Source organism: Hipposideros armiger, unplaced genomic scaffold (genome assembly GCF_001890085.2).
Source record: "Hipposideros armiger isolate ML-2016 unplaced genomic scaffold, ASM189008v1 scaffold_743, whole genome shotgun sequence".
NCBI lineage: Eukaryota > Metazoa > Chordata > Mammalia > Chiroptera > Hipposideridae > Hipposideros > Hipposideros armiger.
The window spans coordinates 220,358-239,162 of NW_017732093.1; the positions used below are offsets into that span (position 1 = coordinate 220,358).

Here is an 18,805-nt window from a genome sequence, read left to right on the forward strand (position 1 = left end):
ATCTTAGCTGTAGAGGGCAGTGTCACTGGCCCTCCTGTGGGATCCGAACCGGGGCCCTGCTGCTCAGAGCTGGCATCCCAAGCCAGCTCTTAACCAACACGCCACTCGGCCGGCCCTCCATGCAGATTTCTTAAGCAGCACCCCATTACTGGGCACCAGAGCGTACACAGACAGAAGTACGCCGGAGTGGCAGGAAGTTGGCCAGAGGGAACAGCAAGGTGGGAGGCAGATCTCAGAGTTGCTTACTCACATTGGGATTTGTTTTCAAGCCGGAAAATGCTCAGGGAGGAAGGTTGGTTACTGTCCTAAGATAGTTGAGAAATAGTCTTCACAACTCTGCAGTTTGGTCATAAACCTCCTGGTATGTGGCACTAGGACCTTGCTTCCCATTTGCATTTCTTTTTGAATACCATATGCCTGTCACTCTGACCTGGCCTGCTAATGATAGGCCCTGTTCCTGTAGAACACAGCCAGCTCTGAGGGAACCAGGGGACTGATGATGTAGGCTCCCTTCCCATGACAACAGGAAGCATGCAGTCCTCAGCCTCTTTCTTCATCCCCTGTGTAGACCTCCCTGGGTCTACCTGGCCACCTGTATCGGGTGTGTGCAGGATGTGGTTCCCTGCTCCTGTACAGAGTATTCTTTTCTCTAGACTCAGGACCAGCCTCCTGGACACACATGGGTGGCCTAGGGAAATCGTGTGAAGCCATGTGCTTTCCCTCTTGACCTTCACAGTGACGCGCAGCAGTAAGGAAGAGCACAGATTCTGGAACCAGAAAGACTGGGTTCAAATCTCTTTCTACCATTTACTAGCTCTGTGACCCCGGGCAGAGTGTTTAACTTCTCTGAGCTTTATTTGCCTTACTTATAATTTAGAATAAGAGTGTCTCATAGGGAGTTTGTGAAGATAAATGAACAGTAAACTTTTCTAACTGTGTCCAGGACATAATAAGCACTCAGTTAGTGTTAGCTATTATTTCTCTGCTGCCCTGTGTTCTGTGCTGTCCAGAGCCTTGGAGAATAAGAGCAAGAAAGAGGGGCAAAACAAACAGCTAGGAAATCACTTTGTTGTGCTTGGTCCTTTATAAAGAAGTTTGGGAGTGTTTAGAAATGCATCTCACATGTTTCCTCCTCCTCCTCCTCACATATTTGGTATTGTATCGTCATTCTAATATTGCATGTTTTGTTTTATTTGAATGTCTCCAAGTCATTCACATAAAATGAGCTATTTTGTTAGAGAAAATGTGCTAAAATCCCTTCCATTTCCTCTCCCCTCCCCAACTCCCTTCTCTCTCTTGCCACACACAAACACCATACACCATATATATGTGTGTAATATATGTGTATGTATAACACACACTGCAAATCAGAAATCGCCCCCTGGTGGCAAAGGAGAAAAGGCCAAGTCCTAGATAGGCAGCTAGGAGCTTAACTGATGTCTATTTGTCATTTTGACATGACTGTGCAGTTAGGTCCCCAAGAAGTTTCTGAGCCAGAGTCCCATTCTGCTCTGCTGGGGATCCAGGTCTGTGAGCAGGCAGGCTCACACCTTCAATAAACACTCTCTGAGCATCTGCTTAGCTCACTTGGGTTCTAAGGTCAAGTGATAAATCAAACTCTCTGACTTGAAGAAGTTTCCAGTCCAGAAGAAGGTTTAGAAACCATCAGTGTCCATACACTAGGCTAATACAGTTGGGAGGTCCAGTGGAAGCAAGAAAAGGAAACCCTTTTGCCCAAAGACTTCCCAGAAGAGAGATAGATGATGCTTAAAATGAGATCAGAAGGAGTAATGGGAGTTTGCCAGGCAGGCTTGGCAGGGTGGAAAAGCTACATTCAGGGAACAGCATAAACAGACAGAGGCATGAAACAGCCTAATAAATGAAGAGAACAACAAACACTTTAGTATCCTTAGAGCAAAAAAGCGTGCCCTTCAAGAAGCAGGGGGAGATAGACAAAGCCAGGTGAGAGGGCCTTGATTATAATGTTTTGACTTGACTTGAAGGTGATCTTTTCACGTCTCCAGTCATCAGGTTCCCCAGTGCAACATCAGGAATCCAGGATCACAGAGGCCATCATCCTTAGGCTATTACCAGGTCCTTAAGGCTTCACTCCAGCTGAGCTGCAACTAGAAGTGTCACTTTTCCTGCTTTTATTCCCAGGCAACTGCACAGATGGAAGAGCGCCTAGCAGAGTTCATTTCCTCCAACACTCCAGACAGCGTGTTGCCCTTGGCAGATGGAGCCTTGAGTTTTATTCATCATCAGGTGATTGAGATGGCCCGAGACTGCCTGGATAAATCTCGGAGTGGCCTCATTACATCACAGTACTTCTACGAACTTCAAGAGAATTTAGAGAAACTTCTGCAAGATGTGAGTGTCCGTATGCTGAAACTCTGGTGAACCCTCCATGCAGTAGTGGTCTGTGCTGTCCAGCCTTGGAGAATAAGAGCAAGGAAGAGGAACAGAACAAACAGCTAGGAAATCACTATGTTACTATGTTATGTCCTGAGCTAAGTAAGGCTCAGGCGTTAATGATGATCGTGGTCTCCTCAGCCTGCTTGCCGCCTCCTTGCTAGTGTGCAGAGCCCACCCCCAAGTGTGGTACTGATGGGCTTAGGTTCCTCCTCAGTCCCCTGCATTACTGAGGAAGCCTATTTAGTGTCCGAAGAACTCAGTTCTGTGTGTCTTTCATCTTCTAATTCTAACTCCCCTGCCTGAGGCGCCAACATTGGTAGTATTTATGAATATCTGACTAGGAGATTCGTAACCCAAAGCAAAAAGTGGCCCTGTGGCCGTGATGGGCTCTTGTAGTAGAGATACTGGTGTAAGTGAAGCCTTCAGACTTTCTCGTCAGCCAAGGGAAAGCAGGCCCGAGGCTGGCACTATGGGTTGATCTGTTTGCTGACATTCTATTTGCATGTGAGAAGTTCTCTAGTGAGGACCTAAGGTTTAGAGACCACATCCTCCCCAGTGTGAAAGTCTCTGGGAGGCTAAAGGTAACCAACCTCCTAGAGATAGTCCAGAGCCGAGCAGGCACCGAGTTCCTCACCACTGCTCCATGCTCTGGTGCTTGCTTGCATCGGCCCCTCCAGTAAGGTGGGCAGATGCCTTCCCGCTCAGATCACAGCTGCCCCATGGTACACCATTAGTACAGTTTAGGGGAGAAGAGATGTGCCTGTGTCCTCGGGGCTTTTCATGTCACTAGAGTATTTCCCAGTCCAGACCCCTATTACCTCCAGACCCATGACCTCGCACTGGTGTAGTACCAACTGAGCTGAGAACTCAGGGCTAAATGGTCAAACAGGACTTCAGGGTATTAGCTAGAAATTAGGAGCAGGGAATTTTTTTGTTTGTTTTAATATAGGAAACAGATGAATCTAGAGAAAGGATGACTAAAGGTGATCATGATTATTGCAGTCAAATATTGGGAGATTTCTCATATGTAATAGATAGAAGATTGTTCTCTATCCTCTAAAAGGCATAATACTAGCCCAGTGGGCAAGAGTTACAGTGAGAAAGTAGATGAAAAAGTATTTCCTTCTACAAAAATGGTTTTTTCAGATTTCAAAAGCATGCTTAAATTCAAACATTATATAAATATGTATGAGTATTATATAAAGTCTCATGAAAATTACTGGAAGCTGTTTCTATTCAACCTTCTAACAGTTCTCCAACAGTGGATAGAAATCAGGGATTGCAACCTCAGGTACAGGACCAATGTAGAGCGACTTCCAAGGTTGCTCATACATGTAAAGGTGATCTTCTGAAATGCTGAAGTAGAGCCCTGCCTAACCTTCAGGCACCTTCCCACACTCATTGCTCCTTGGGGGTCGGTTATTTGGTGCAGAAGGAAGAGCACTGAATATGAAGCCAGTGCATTCATCTGTTCCCTGATGTGCTGGGCCCTGGGAATGCACCAGAAAGTTCAGTGCAGCTTGTAGCTCAAGGCATTTGCTGGTGACTGGGGTTGCAGGCCCACTAACACATACTTACAGTAAAAATAACAGCTTCATTATTGACGTGTACTGTGTGCCAGCCACTACCCTGAGTGCTTCATGTGAACTGTCTCACTTGTGTTTATTATAGTAAGTGTGATGGGTGAGCACCAAATGGAGCACAGAGGAGGATGTAGTGACGCCACACGGAGAGTTCAGGAAAAGTTGAGTCTTGATGAGTAGGTGGGAGTTCAGTAGACCTAGGAAACCGTGTAAGCAACCTCTCCGAGGTGTAAGGAAGTGGGTACATCCCAGGAATCGCATATCAAGTGTTTTGGCAGGACCAGAGTGAAGAATACCTGCAGGGGAAAGTTGTTAGATGAATCTAAAGAGCTGGGAGGAACAGAAATTGAAAGGCCTTGTGAGGACTTGGGTTTTATAATGAAGGCATTGGGGAATCACTGAATGGTTTTAAAATGAAAAGTGGCATGATAAGATTTACTTTAAAAATAATAAAGACATGCTAGACACTACATTATCTCATTTAATTTATCTAATTTAATCTTCACGACAACACTGGAAGGAAAGTATTGTTTTTATTCCCTAAATCTACAGATGAAGAAACCGAAGTTCAAAGAAGCCCAAGGTAACTCATTTCTTAAGTAGCAGAGCTAGAGCCCAAGTTTGTCTTATTCCAGACCTAAGATCAAACATTTTCAAACACTTAGTCAACAAACATTGACTAACATTGGCTATGTAAGAGGCACTATGCTAGGCTTAGCATGTGAGGGAAGGAAAAAAGAAAGACACAGCCTATCTATTCACAAGGCCCTACAGTGTAGCTGTAGAGACAGACAACTAATTATAAAATGACATGATAGTACCATGTGGTATGGACAAACAGGGAAACAGCTAGGAGAACATAGAAGAGAGAGCAGTTACATCTTGTTCTTGTGGGGCGGGGGGCAAAGGACTTAGATGCTGCTTCACAGAATTGATATTTGGGCTAAGCCTTAAAAGAATTAACGAGATTTCACCAAGTACCCAGCCCCTCTCTTTATTTTATAACCAACTTTTTTTTAATGATCGTCATTTGCTATTTTTCTTTCCTTACAACCTATTCACTACTCAGTCTTCTGCCTTCTACTTTCCCTTCCCACCATTTCACTAGAAATGTTTCAGGCAAAAATAACCAAGGAACTGATTGGCTGACTGCCAAATCCTATGGCCTCTTGCAATTCTCATCTATCTTCCCCTCTCTACAGAAGTTTACACAATGAATACCTCTCCTTGATCTTTTTTTCTCCCCTGGTTTTCATGACCGTGTTCTCACAAGTTCATTCTCTGCCCATCTCTTAAATGCTGGTATTCCACGGGCACCATCCTGAGTATCCCTTCTGTTTCTCCTTTCTTCACACCCTCCCACTCCATGTTTTCTGTTGACATCCATGTGCCCAGGACTCCATCTGTGGCTGCTTCTCTCCCTATTCTTTTGGGCTGTAGATCAGTGTTCCCAGCTGCTATTGGACTCTTCCACTTTGACTCCCCAGATTGGTCAGCATTCTTCAGTGGCAAGTAATAGAAAGCCAACTCAAGGTAGTTCAAGCAGGAAAGGGAAACTAATTGTAAAGCGGGTGGGTCTTAAAGAATTGAAGACAAAAACGCAGCCAGGCCTTAGAAAGGGACCAGAACCTGGGGAAAGCCCAGTAAGCATTCATTTTCTTCTCTCATCTCTGTCCTTCTCTGTGCTTTTATTTCTCTGTCTCTGTGGTAGATAAGGCTATCCTTTTTCACCCAAGAGTAGATTACATGGTTCTGCCACACTGATAGTGACAGTTGTCCTTCCATCCATTTTTAACTTCCTAGGAAAGTAATCCATACTGGTCAGTTGTTGGAGGGGGGAGAAAACCACACAATACAAATGTGGCTCCTAGAAGTCAGAGCAGTTTCATAAAAAAGAGAAAGGCTCCTGGGCTAAGCAGATACCCAAGAAAGTACCTGTATAGGTATCACAAACCATTTAAGTACAAAACAGAACTTATCTTTCCCACCTACCTGCTTTTTCTCTAAAATCAAATGTAACATGTTCTCTACCTATCCTCACCTAAACTGCTTATCATCTTATATTTCCCATTTCATCATCTATGGGTTCACTTAAAATTTCCTTAAAATTGTAGTTGCAGTTACTTTCTGTTCCTGCTTCTTCCACTCTCAGGTCTATTCAGTCATCTACCTATGAGATAGTAGATGGAATGGCCCCAGTCCGTTTCTTTCCGTTCTTACTTCCTGGATTTATGCCATTTCCATCTACACTATTGCAATAGTCTGAGGATGGATTTCCCCGCTCTTAGGCTTGTCCTCTTTAGTGCACCATGCACACGCCAGCCCGAGGGGTCTTTCTGAAACACCTGTCTGGTCACATCACTCTTCTGTTTGGAGGTCTTTTCTGTTCCTGACAGTCTGTTTGGGGTAGAAAGTGAACATCAGTGAAGGCTCCACTGAGAGCTGTCCCTTAGGCTGGGGTCTGGAGGGAAGCGAAGCTTGTTGGATGGAGGACCAGGTAAGGCGGTGTGTCTGTGTGACATTCCTTGGTGTCATGTAGTGTTCTAATGCTCACGTGTATCCTGATAAACAGCCTTCTCCCTCTCAGAGCCCTCTGGCCTTTCTCAGTTCTTCACTCAGCAGAGCTCTCCGTACCACCAAATTATTTATCCCTGTAGTAGCTCTGCCCAGCTCAGTCCTTGCCTCAACCACGCTGGGCCACTGGATGACTTAAGCAACCTCTGCCTTCTCTACAGGCTCATGAGCGCTCAGAGAGTTCCGAAGTGGCTTTTGTAATGCAGCTGGTGAAAAAGCTGATGATTGTCATTGCGCGCCCAGCTCGTCTCCTGGAATGCCTGGTGAGTGGACTCTGAGAAAGTTGGGGGGGTAGGGTGGGGGCGCGGAGATAAAGGATGTATTCTGACAGCAAAACTGGTGGCACCCTGTTCCATTTCTGCTACTGAAGTCTTCGTTTAAATATGATGTGCAAACATTGGGGGACCAAGTGAGTTCCTGTGAGGAAAATTGGATGGTCCTGTGGGGTATGGCAGGGAGAGGTATTAGTCTGGCCCACCCCCACACTGAGCAGGCCCCGGGTTAGGAATGGGAAGCGCAGGCTAGTTTTGTTTGCTCAAGTTGAGTCCTTCATTTAATCATTCAGCAACACGTTACCCAGCACCTTCATGCTAGACACTGGAGATAGTCGAGTCCCTGATCCTAAGATGCTTCCTCTGTAGTAGAGTTAAAGGTCGTCTTTTAGTGTCCTAGATATAAGGCCCTAGAGACATGTAAATAATAATTATGGTATTGCAAGATGTATTGCAACTGAGGTGAGCACATGGAAACATGGCGAAGGAAGTGCTCCAGTCTTCCTTAGGATGGATGTTCAGTGAAAGCCCCTGGGGGCCTAAAGCTTTCCCAGCAACTTGAAGAATGATTAAGTGTTTGCGAGGCAAGGGGCATGGGAAAGGGAACTAGTGGAGCACTGGGTATGTTTGAAGAGTTGGTGAGGGATTAACCTGGAAGGTAGGCCAAGGCAAGGTCACGGAGTGTTGGGCTATTGGCTCAGGAGTCATTTATCCTTAAGGCTACTTTAAGCCATCTGAAGTTGCGGTAAGAATGTGATAGTCAGATTTACTTTCTTAAACCAAGTTTCTTAAGGTGTAATTTACATACAATAAAACATATCTGTTTTGAGTCTGCAGGTCAGTGAGTTTTCACTGTGTAATCACTGCCACAGTTGAGATAGAGAACATTTCTTTCACCTCAGAAAGTTCCCCGTGCCCCTTTACAGTCAGTCCCTTTCTCTTCCCACTCTCAGGCAGCCACTTATCTGCTCTCTTTCACTATGGATAAGTTTGCCTTTTGTACAGTTTTATATAAATGAAATCATATAGTATGTTCTGACTTCTTCCAGCATAATTTTTTTAAGATTCACGTGTGTGGTTGCATGGATCAGTAATTGGCTCCTATTTATTTCTGAGTAATATTCCATCAGATTTACTGTAAGATTCCTCTGGCTGCAACATAGATAGTGACCTGGAAGAGAGGGCAGGATAAGCCAGGGAAATCTGGGCAGGGTCACTTAAAGCAATTCATGGGAGAGACAGGAGCAGCCTGAACTGGGACAGTGGTAGGAAAATAGAGAACGGGGATTTATGAGGTAGACATTCTGATATGCAGTTAAGAGGAAGAATATAAAGTTAAAAGGACTTCCAGGTCTGGCTTAGATTATATCCAGATAGATAGCAGTATAGTTCTCCAAAAGAGTGAGGGCAGAGCAGAAGCAAGCGGTAGAGGCCGGGGTGCTGGTGAAGCAGAGAGCCTCCCTTAAGAACGTGAAGTCCATGGTTTCACAGGGGTTGCAGTCAGACCAGGTTTTGAATGCTGATTTTCAGTTCCTTCCTACCTCTGTGACCATGGACAAACCAGTATATCTCTGTGAGCCTTCATTTCCTCACCAACATCACAGGGGTGTTAGCAGGGTTTTAGCCCAGATTGTGACACTTAGTAGGCACTCAGTCTATGGGACCCTCATTATTCTCTGCAGACAAGGACTGCTGTGCTCTGATCCACTTGGCTCTCCAGCCCCTAGCACACAGGAGATGCTCAGTAAATAGCTGAAGGCATGCGTGCACCACCTGGCCTGTGAGCCATAAATTAGAGTGTGCCAGGACTGCTCCTGCAGACTGGGTGTGTTAACACGCCTGCCAGTACCATCCGGCTGGTAGAAGGCTTTGGACCAGGTGAAGAGGCTGAGCTGTTTTGAAAGCAAAAGCTCTGGTTCTTGTTGCTGGGAAGACAGCTTATGCCTAGGTTGTCCAATCTGGAGGTGACCTGTAAGACAGCTTTGTCCCCATTTGCGTGGTCCCTGAATCATGTTTCTGGGTATTCAAGGGTGTAGGGGGTGACCCATCCCAAAAGGGAAAGTCTTCTTCATCCTGTGCTGGGCATATGCTGTAAACTCAGAGAGGCAAACCGCCTCCACTTGTAGCTTTCTCCACTGACTACCTCTCTCCCCTATACAGGAGTTTGACCCTGAAGAGTTCTACCACCTGTTAGAAGCAGCTGAGGGCCATGCCAAAGAGGGACAAGGGATTAAATGTGACATTCCCCGCTACATCGTTAGCCAACTGGGCCTCACACGGGATCCCCTAGAGGGTGAGCATGCTACCTGGTGGCTGCAAAGAGGCTACCAAGCTCTTAAGAGCAGGGAAACCCCTGGAGAAGAGGCTTAGATTGGACATGGACATGGCACAATGTCGGGGGCCTCAGGGCTATAGGAGGAACTCTGTCTTCTGTCATAAAACAGCCCCTCCTTTGGAATTGTTCACATCTGCCTGACATAACCTGATCTGGATTGCCTTGGGCCCCGCTGGATTGGATTTAGAGCCTAAGGTCAAAAAAACTCAACAAAAGGACCACAATCACATTTTCAAACATGGTCATCTCTGCATGCTTGCCTCTCCTGCTGCACCTTCCAAGTCCTGTGTCCCAACTCAGGTTTACAGAAGATGGTCTCCATTCTTCGGGTCTTCACACTCAGCCAGTGCGTGGACCGTGGGCTTCCCCATTCTTGGTTTACCCTTTCCTGCTTCCATGCTGCCCAGCCCCATCCGGCAAAGCCAAGTCTTGGCCAACTGGACTGATAGTCCAGTTTGGGGCCCTGTTTTCCAGGAATTGTCCCAAGTTTGAGGGAAGCTTTATAGAATTTGCCAGGCCTTATAAGTGACACTGGATTTCTAGAAATAGGAGTGGCAATATTATTTGGCAAACAAGTCCAAAAGCTGTGACTACAGAGGATAGAGGCACAGGACCAGATTTGCATCCCAGACTGATCCAGAAAGCATTAACGCCTGTCCTACATGCACCTGTCATGTGATATGAGTGGACTGCTGAGATGCCTGACAGTGCCACATACACATTTCTTCTGTGTCCTTGCTTTGTTTCTAGAAATGGCCCAGTTGAGCAGCTATGACAGTCCTGATACTCCAGAGACCGACGATTCAGTCGAGGTAAAGATCCTGAGTCCTGTGAAGCAAAAGGCTGTGAGTTCTCTTGAAGGAGGCGGCGGGTGGGGAGGGGGTTGGCGCATACACTGCCTGAGAAGTCATTCAGCTCCTGGGGAAGAAGGGGCAGGAGCCTGCAGCAAAGCTAAGAGCTAAGCTGATGCTGGGGCCACCGCTTCCCTAAGCATATGGGCTCTGAGAAGCATGCTTGCTTCCTGCCTTTTCCCTTGCCTTCCAGGGCCGTGGGGCATCGCTGACATCTAAAAAGACACCCTGTGAAGAGGACTTCGAAACCATTAAGCTCATCAGCAATGGCGCCTATGGGTAAAGGCAGGGGTCAGGGTGTGGCCTGGACTGGCTCTAAGTCAGCCCTTGGACTCTTCCTTCTAAAATACATGATGCCCAATTATCTGGGCAGTAGATGCCAGGATGGACCGTCTCCTGCCCCAAAATCCCCTAGCGAGTCAACAGTGCAGTTTCCTCTGACATCTGAGTATTGTTCCTTTCCCAGGCGATTGCCAATCCTCTTGGTAGCACTCATTTCGCTGAGCTCTAGGGAATGGTTGAGCTGTGTCCTCAGGACTTACTATATCAGGAAATTGAGGAACTCAGTGGACAGGGGCCCAGATCATTCCTATTAATAAGCACACCCCTGCTCCCTGTTCTGTGCATTTATAAGGCGCGAGGGGGGCAGTTGGGCTGCCCCAGCTCTGGGTGGTGGCGCTGAGGGTCCATGGGCCGGGATGCGCTGTGTTTCCCAGGGCTGTATTCCTGGTGCGGCACAAGTCTACCCGGCAGCGCTTTGCCATGAAGAAGATCAACAAGCAGAATCTGATCCTGCGGAACCAAATCCAGCAGGCCTTCGTGGAGCGCGACATACTGACTTTTGCCGAGAACCCCTTTGTGGTCAGCATGTACTGCTCCTTTGAGACCAAGCGCCACCTCTGCATGGTGATGGAGTATGTTGAAGGTACTGATGGAAAGGTGGGGGCCTGGCATGGAGGCCCCAGCACAATCTGAGACTTAGCCCTGAGCTGGGACCAGCAGCTTTGTATAGGCGTGAAGTTCAGGGCCCAGCGTCCCAGTCTTCGACGTTGGTTTCTGCCTTAGGATCTCAGCGATCCATTTGGCTGTGGTGGGCACAAGACTCCCTGCCCCTCACAGGAAGAGGCGTGTGCAAGCAGGTGCTGCCATGAGGCTGCCCATGTCAGGTGCAGTGAGAGGCAACTGTGGGACAGGATGTATCAGCCTGGCAAGCTATGGAACCCTGCACCCCTAGGCCTGCAGTCTCTACTGCTGGCGCCAGGCAGGAACAAGGAGGTAGCAGAGCCACAGAAGCCCGGGGTTGGATGCTGGGAGGATTTCACCTGGGCCCATGGAAGGAAGGAAAGCCACTGCCCTGGCTGATGGCTTGTGAAGGAGACCCCACCTAAGGCCACACAAAATGCTCTGGGGAGTGGAGCAGAAGGTCCTCAGGGAGCACAGTTCTGGAGAGTGGCAGCAGCGTGGCTAGTGGCCCTCCCTCTGCCCCGCTCATTGCTGTGTAGAGCTCCCAAAGATACTCTGTCTCGGTCTTGAAGGGAAAGCTGAACAGAACTTCATTAGTAGGTGTTTGCTGGAGATTACAATGTCACTTCACTGAAAAACTAAAGGTCAGCCGTAGGAAGGAAATAAATGAACAATACTGAAGTCTCAGCCAGGTGTGTTTGCAGTATACAGGATTCCCATCCTAAAATGACTTAGTCCTATCCCTACAAGTCAGCTTACAGGCATAGAGCCCTGGGTTGCTTCCCACTCTGGCCTGAACAGTGGCCTAGACAGCCATTCACCTTACCTCCTGCTGCTCTCCTCACCTGGGCCAACAACACAGGCTAGAATCAGTCTCTAGCACCAGGGTCTTCCATGAGGCCGGCTCCTCTGGGGCCTCACAGACTATAAGCTTGGGATCATCTAGAGCAGGGAACTGGACCCTTCCTTCATGTGACCTGGCCTTGTCGCAGGAGGAGACTGTGCCACGCTGCTAAAGAACATCGGGGCCCTGCCTGTGGACATGGTGCGTCTGTACTTTGCGGAAACTGTGCTCGCCCTGGAGTATTTACACAACTATGGCATCGTGCACCGTGACCTCAAGCCTGACAAGTACGCCCACTATCTGTGTCCCTTGTCCAGGGTCTCCCTCTAGAGTCTCTAGATAAATGGAGGCAGACATAGCCTGTTTGAATCTCTACTAGGAAACAGTGGCTGCTGGGAAACAGTGCTCATGTGGGATCCATCTAGGCCTCGGACTTCATCTACCCTGACCACCCCATTGCCAACAAGTCTGGCAGGGGCATTGTAAAGCTTTGGTGGCATGTAAGAGTCACTGAGGAGCACCACTCAAGAAAACAAGCAGGAACAAAAGAATCAGCATATCTGATAGATAGCTGAACAAGTGTTCTGTTATTTACTGGTATCTATTCTGTGCCAAGCTTATTATTATGAGCTATAAAATAGTCCCTGGCCTGTAAAACCTAAGTCTAGTGTAGGAAACAGAAATATCTGTGTACAGACTGCTTCTCGGAAGGCACTACAGGAGCTTTCTAAATCTGGGGAGTGGGATTTGCAAAGGCACACAGGTATGAGAGAACATGACCCATTCAGGAACTACAAATAGCACAGTGTGGCTCAAGCCGAGATTGTTGATTGCTCAGAGTAGTAAGAGATAAGACCAGAGGATAGGCAGGGATTAGATCACCAAGGGCCTTTTTGTTAAGTTTGGGTTTTATTTTAAAGGGTCCTAGAGAGTCTTTCAAAAGCCTGTTAACCAAAGGTGTGATAGAATGATATGCCCAGATTTTGGTTTTAGTTTAGGAAAATCACTCAGCCAGTGAAAAGAGATGGTGAGACTGTTGCAGTAGACCAGTCCAAAAACAGTGCCTGCACCAGAACAGAGTCAGGATGGAGAAGAGAGGGGATAGTGTTGGGGAGTAGAAAGGAAATGATAAGGTTGGGGTGGGGGTGCAAAGAGAAGTGAGAGCACCAAAGGTGTCTGGGATATCTTCCAGATTTCCAGCCTGGAACTGGTGTGTGCTGATAAGCCTCTGTAGCAGAAAGTGGCTTTGACATTAGACAGACCTGAGTTCAAATGACCACTCGTGAACTGTGAGCTCAAGTCTGTGAATTAAACCTCTGAGCCTCATGTGCCTCCTATTTAAAATGGTAGTAATAATACCTGCTTTTGTTGTGTTAGTTACTCAATGACCTTTCAGGAGCCAGAATATTTTTATAAATAATAAAGCACTTATCACAGAGCTCAGCAGGGAACAGAAATTGCTTTTCACTGAGACGAGGACCAGTTAGGAGGCATTACTTTGTTTTGGACAGGTTAAGTTTGTGGTGCCTTAAAGACATCTGGGCAGTTATAGGCACAGAGCTCTAGAAGTCAGGGCCAGAGATACTGATTTGGGAATCACAGAATAAAGCGTCACAGGGCGCAGCCTTTGCACAAAATGAAATGTGAAGGGGGAAGAGAGAGAGTTCTCTATGAGAGCTTATTTCTAGTTTCTCCCAACCAACCTTTCTTGTGAGACCGACTGTAGACATGGAACAAGAGTATGTGCCCCCTTCCTCTCTCCCCGAGTCGGTATTGTGAGCCACCCAGGTAAGGAGAGGGCACTGGAAATGACTAGAGACATAGGATGAGGCTGATCATTGTATGGAAGAAAGTCTGTTCCTCAGCTGACTGATACCTGCCCCTGTAGAATACAGTTGAAGGCAATAAACAGAAATGAGTTGGGGGGATGGGCGAAAGGCAGGTTAGTTGCTTGTGCAGAATGCACACGGCCAGAGCTATTTATTATAACTTTCATAGCTGCCTGTCTGTCTTCTGAAGCTACCCTGCTTATGTCCCACAGTAAGCCCATAAAAGCCTGAGTGGGGAAATTTGGCATATACTAAAATCATCACTCTTAGAAACTAGGAAGTAACCCCATCCTTTTGTTTCTCTGGTTTTCTAGCCTCCTGATTACATCCATGGGGCACATCAAGCTCACTGACTTTGGCCTTTCTAAAATTGGCCTCATGAGTCTCACAACAAACTTGTACGAGGGCCACATTGAAAAGGATGCCCGGGAGTTCCTGGACAAGCAGGTAAGAAAAGATGGTTGAGACTTTGGGTGTTGAATTCCAGGCCTTAGAATAAGAACTGGGGGTCACATACCCTGTAGGACTAGGAGCTCCTATCTTTTTCACCTTTTGGTTCTAAGGAGGCACTGAGAGAGGGAGCACATTTGGAAAACAGGATGGACCATGAGAATCATATAGATATAAAATCCAAAGATCATCTTCCTCCTCAGGGTTTGGAGAAAACAGGTCATATAACCACTGACACTCTCAGAGGCTGGTATGAGATCAGCCCTGAACCTCCTAACCTCAGTCAAGGGCAAGGCTCTCCTGGAGCCTGTTGTAATGGCCACTGGGCTGTGGCCCAGCTTCCTGAGAGTAGCCTCTGGATGTTCTCTGCTTTCACATTTCAGGTTTTGACTGTTCACAAGTTACCGCAGTAGTCATGTGACTGTAGGGTCTGTTCTTTGGGAGGCCGGGGGGGGCAGATGCCAATTGTGGGATAGGGACCAGCTGTCAGGAGGTGTTGAGGGATCAGGGAGTGGTGGTTCCAGGCTAGACTTAGATGTTTTGGGTAATTAGGAAATACATAAACTCACCCCACTAACAGCTCCAACTCTGGTACCCTGGGACTCCTGTGCATCTTGCTCTTTAACCAAAGTTAGCTGAGTCTTCACTCAGAGACGTTTTTACCACAGAGGTGGGAACAGCCTCACCCCTCTTACTGTCATGCCAATGAACTGCCTCAGGATGCTGAGCCAGCCTGGCTTCTCTGTGCCCAGGTATGCGGAACCCCGGAGTACATTGCGCCCGAGGTGATCCTGCGTCAGGGATATGGGAAGCCAGTGGATTGGTGGGCCATGGGCATAATCCTGTATGAGTTCCTGGTGGGTTGCGTCCCGTTCTTTGGAGACACTCCGGAGGAGCTGTTTGGGCAAGTGATCAGTGGTAGGTACCATCACCCTGGCCCACTGGGGAGGCAGAGTCTGGATCCCCAAATACGATTTCTGCATGTGCCTGTGAGGTTCATGAGTTCTCGTTCTGAGTTCATGGTGGGTATTCGGTATGCTTGCCTCTTAGATGTGTGCGTGCGCGTGCATAGGCATACTGTGTGTGTCACCTGGGGCTTGTTCTGTTTGTTCATGTGTCCCCATATGTGCATATCCTGTGAGTGTACGTGTGTCTGGAGTGTAAAGGCAGGATGAGCTGGAGCTTCAGGACAGGGAAGTCGCTGCTTTGCAGTGCCTACCCTGGATTAAGGAGCAAGCCATGGTGTGTGAGACCTCCCTTAGGCGAACAGGAAACTATAGAACTTAAGGAATCGGGTCCCAGGCAGGCTTTCAGGGGCTCTAGGCTGGGCCTTCTATGCCTCCTTACCCTTATCCTATCTGAGGACCATCTTTGCCATCTCACTCTGCCGACAACTTCTGAGATCCTTCTCCAGCCCGCTCATTTCCCTCTCACCCCCTAAAACCCTCCAGAGGAGATTGTGTGGCCTGAGGGGGATGATGCACTGCCGCCAGATGCCCAGGACCTCACCTCTAAACTGCTCCACCAGAACCCCCTGCAGAGACTGGGTACAGGTAGGACAGTCCTCACCAACCTTTCTCACCGCTTGGCAGAGGTTGGGGGCGGGCTGAGTTCATGCAACTGAGAGGTTCAGGCTTCAGGTGTGGGCAGTGCCTCTGGATCCTGTTCCCTCTGCGCAGAAGAGCTTGGAAAATCCTGGGACTGAGGCCTCCGGGCCTTGCCTCTCGAGGTCTGGGTTCTCACTGGAGTCGCTGACCTGGACTCCACCTTGCCCATACCCTCCCTGTCCACAGGCAGTGCCTATGAAGTGAAGCAGCATCCGTTCTTTACTGGTCTGGACTGGACAGGACTGCTTCGCCAGAAAGCTGAATTTATCCCTCAGCTGGAGTCAGAGGATGATACCAGCTACTTTGACAGTAAGGCCATCAGTGGGTCGGAGAGGAGTGGGGCTCCCACCTGTTTGCCCGGAAATACCTGTGTACCCTGAACTTGGCATTGGGAGCAACTTCTCCAGGCCCTCCTAAGGTCTGAGGGGCTCAAAGGGAGGCCACCACCGGGGGCCTCAGAAGGGGACTGTCCTGTATGTCTGACCTAGCCCGCTCAGATCGATACCACCACATGGACTCGGAGGATGAGGAGGACGTGAGTGAGGACGGCTGCCTTGAGATCCGCCAGTTCTCCTCCTGCTCTCCAAGGTTCAGCAAGGTACGACTGAGGCAGGCCCAGGCCGGGTGGGAGAGGCTGGAGGACTGGGAGAAGAGGACCTGTCAAGGGCCAACCCGGGCCAGGCTGGGGGAGGTGGTGAAAAGAGGAGAAAAGGGATGGGTAGGTACATCTAGAAGCACTTCAGGCCTTGACATAGGCGATGCCAAGGCTGAGGCCAGGTCAGACTAGCACAATAGCTGTTTCCTCGAAGATTCAACTGGTATGCATGAGAGAGGGAAGGGGAGAACTGGTTCAGGTGCCAAGGATACTTTCCCTCCTTGGGCGGTGTCTGCTGGAGCCCATCCCGGCACATCTTCTGTGCCCACAGGTGTCCAGTAGCATGGAGCGGCTCTCGCTGCTTGATGAACGCCGGACACCACCCCCCACCAAGCGCAGCCTGAGCGAGGAGAAGGAAGACCGCTCCTCCGATGGCCTGGCAGGGCTGAAGGGCCGAGACCGGGGCTGGGTGATTGGCTCCCCTGAGATGTGAGCACCCAGAGCTCACCCAGGGTGGGCAGCACAGCCATCCGTCAGTTGTCACAGATCATGGGCAAGATTCGGATGCTGGGGGCATGCTGGTGGCAGTGAGGGGTTTCACAGAATGGCTCCTGGAGGAATGTCTGAGGAAGCCTGGGCTGGAGGGGGAGACCACCTGGACAGTCTCACCCTAGGCCTTGTGTCTCACAGATTGCGGAAGCGGCTGTCGGTGTCTGAGTCATCCCACACAGAGAGTGACTCAAGCCCTCCACTGACAGTACGACGCCGCTGCTCAGGCCTCCTGGATACGCCGCGATTCCCTGAGGGCCCTGAGGAGGCTAGTAGCACCCCCAGGAAGCAGCAACAGGAGGGTACATGGCTTCTGACACCTCTACCTGGAGAAGGGGTATCTGGGTCTATCCCTGAACGGCCAGTGGAACGGCAGCTGCAGCTGGATGAAGAGCCTGTCAGCCAGAGCAGTGGTTCCAGTCCAGGTGTGGCCCAGCAGGTGGCCAAAAGGCCCAGGCTGAAGGATACTGCAGGGAGGCGGGGCGGGGAGGCTCAGCTGCATTGCAGGTCTCATGGCTCACTTGGGCCCACAGCCATGGAGACGCGAGGCCATGGGATGCCACAGCTGGCTGAGGGAGCCACAGCCAAGGCCATCAGTGACCTGGCGGTGCGCAGGGCCCGCCACCGGCTGCTCTCCGGGGACTCTATAGAAAAGCGCACCGCTCGTCCCATCAACAAAGTGATCAAGTCTGCTTCAGCCACAGCTCTGTCCCTCCTCATTCCTGCAGGTGAGGCCCTGGGCAACTAAGATAAATCTCTCAGGAAGGGTCTTGGAATCTCTGTGCACCTGTGGCAGGGGTCTGCACAGGGCAGGTGTGTCTGTGCATTGCATGTTGAGAAACATGTACCAGAGACTGTTACTACTGCCCCTTTGTTAGACTAGAGGTCTCTGAAGGTGTTACTACTGCCCCTTTGTTAGACTAGAGGTCTCTGAAGGTGTGCATTGGTGTCTGGGGTCGTATGTGTGTCCCAAGGCAGAACAGCACCATCTAACAAGTGCAGGCTCTGAGGCACGGAGCTTATTTTCAAATCCTGGCTCCATCACTAAATGGCTCTTGACCTTGAAGAAGTTGCTTAACCCCTCTGACCCTCAAGTTCCTCATCAAAAAAATGTGGATATTAGTAGTGGTGGCTCATAGGATAACTGTGATATTTAAATACGTATGAAAAGCTTATAAGGAAGCACTCAGTAAAAGCCAGCTGCCAGTCCTCACCACCTCCTGGGGTCTGGGTGTGAGGGGGCTGTGCTGCTCAAAAGGCTGTAGGGAACACATGCTGAGGCTCGGGCTCTGTCTCTGACTAGAGCCGAGTGGGATCCACAGCCTAGATAGGGGGCTGGTCTGGGAGCATGGCCAGGCCAGGGTCCCCTGACCCACTAAATCCTGGCTTCTCCTTCTGCAGAACACCACACCTGTTCTCCATTGGCCAGCCCCATGTCCCCGCATTCCCAGTCATCCAACCCGTCATCCAGGGACTCTTCTCCAAGCAGGGACTTCTTGCCAGCCCTCGGCAACGCGAGGCCCCCCATCATCATCCACCGAGCTGGCAAGAAGTATGGCTTCACCCTGCGGGCCATCCGTGTCTACATGGGTGACTCGGACGTCTATACTGTGCACCACATGGTGTGGGTATGTCTGGCCCCAGATCTGTTGTCTCATCTTCATCACTCCTCTGCCTTCCCCTTGGCATGTCTGTCCCTGCCTCATCCCTGCCCACATTACCCTGAGGGGTCATGCTCAGGGTCCAGGCTGAGGACTGTTCTCTCCCCGGTGCAGCATGTGGAGGATGGAGGTCCAGCCAGTGAGGCGGGGCTTCGTCAGGGAGACCTCATCACTCACGTCAATGGGGAGCCTGTGCATGGGCTGGTGCACACAGACGTGGTGGAGCTGATCCTGAAGGTCAGTGCTGATGTGCAGCCTCGGGAGTCTGGCTGGCCAG

The 18,805-nt window shown here is 49.4% G+C and overlaps 1 protein-coding gene across 8 annotated transcripts in view; it reads left to right on the forward strand.

The window, feature by feature from the left end:
* The window catches only part of MAST2 (microtubule associated serine/threonine kinase 2), a 217,343-nt gene that overhangs the window by 195,880 nt on the left and 2,658 nt on the right, over positions 1-18,805 (forward strand). For 4 of the 8 annotated variants that reach the window (XM_019628000.1, XM_019628001.1, XM_019628003.1 and 1 more), the window contains 17 exons: positions 2,161-2,370; positions 6,734-6,835; positions 9,005-9,137; positions 9,930-9,991; positions 10,224-10,309; positions 10,747-10,955; positions 11,986-12,124; positions 13,981-14,113; positions 14,869-15,034; positions 15,568-15,669; positions 15,910-16,032; positions 16,212-16,321; positions 16,650-16,807; positions 17,009-17,292; positions 17,401-17,595; positions 18,269-18,495; positions 18,643-18,765. In XM_019628000.1, coding sequence (XP_019483545.1) covers positions 2,161-2,370; positions 6,734-6,835; positions 9,005-9,137; positions 9,930-9,991; positions 10,224-10,309; positions 10,747-10,955; positions 11,986-12,124; positions 13,981-14,113; positions 14,869-15,034; positions 15,568-15,669; positions 15,910-16,032; positions 16,212-16,321; positions 16,650-16,807; positions 17,009-17,292; positions 17,401-17,595; positions 18,269-18,495; positions 18,643-18,765 — 2,562 coding nt within the window. Of the gene's footprint in view, positions 1-2,160; positions 2,371-6,733; positions 6,836-9,004; positions 9,138-9,929; positions 9,992-10,223; positions 10,310-10,746; positions 10,956-11,985; positions 12,125-13,980; positions 14,114-14,868; positions 15,035-15,567; positions 15,670-15,909; positions 16,033-16,211; positions 16,322-16,649; positions 16,808-17,008; positions 17,596-18,268; positions 18,496-18,642; positions 18,766-18,805 lie in introns of all 8 variants that reach the window. The other 4 variants (XM_019628006.1, XM_019627999.1, XM_019628002.1 and 1 more) reach the window with 1 other exon arrangement.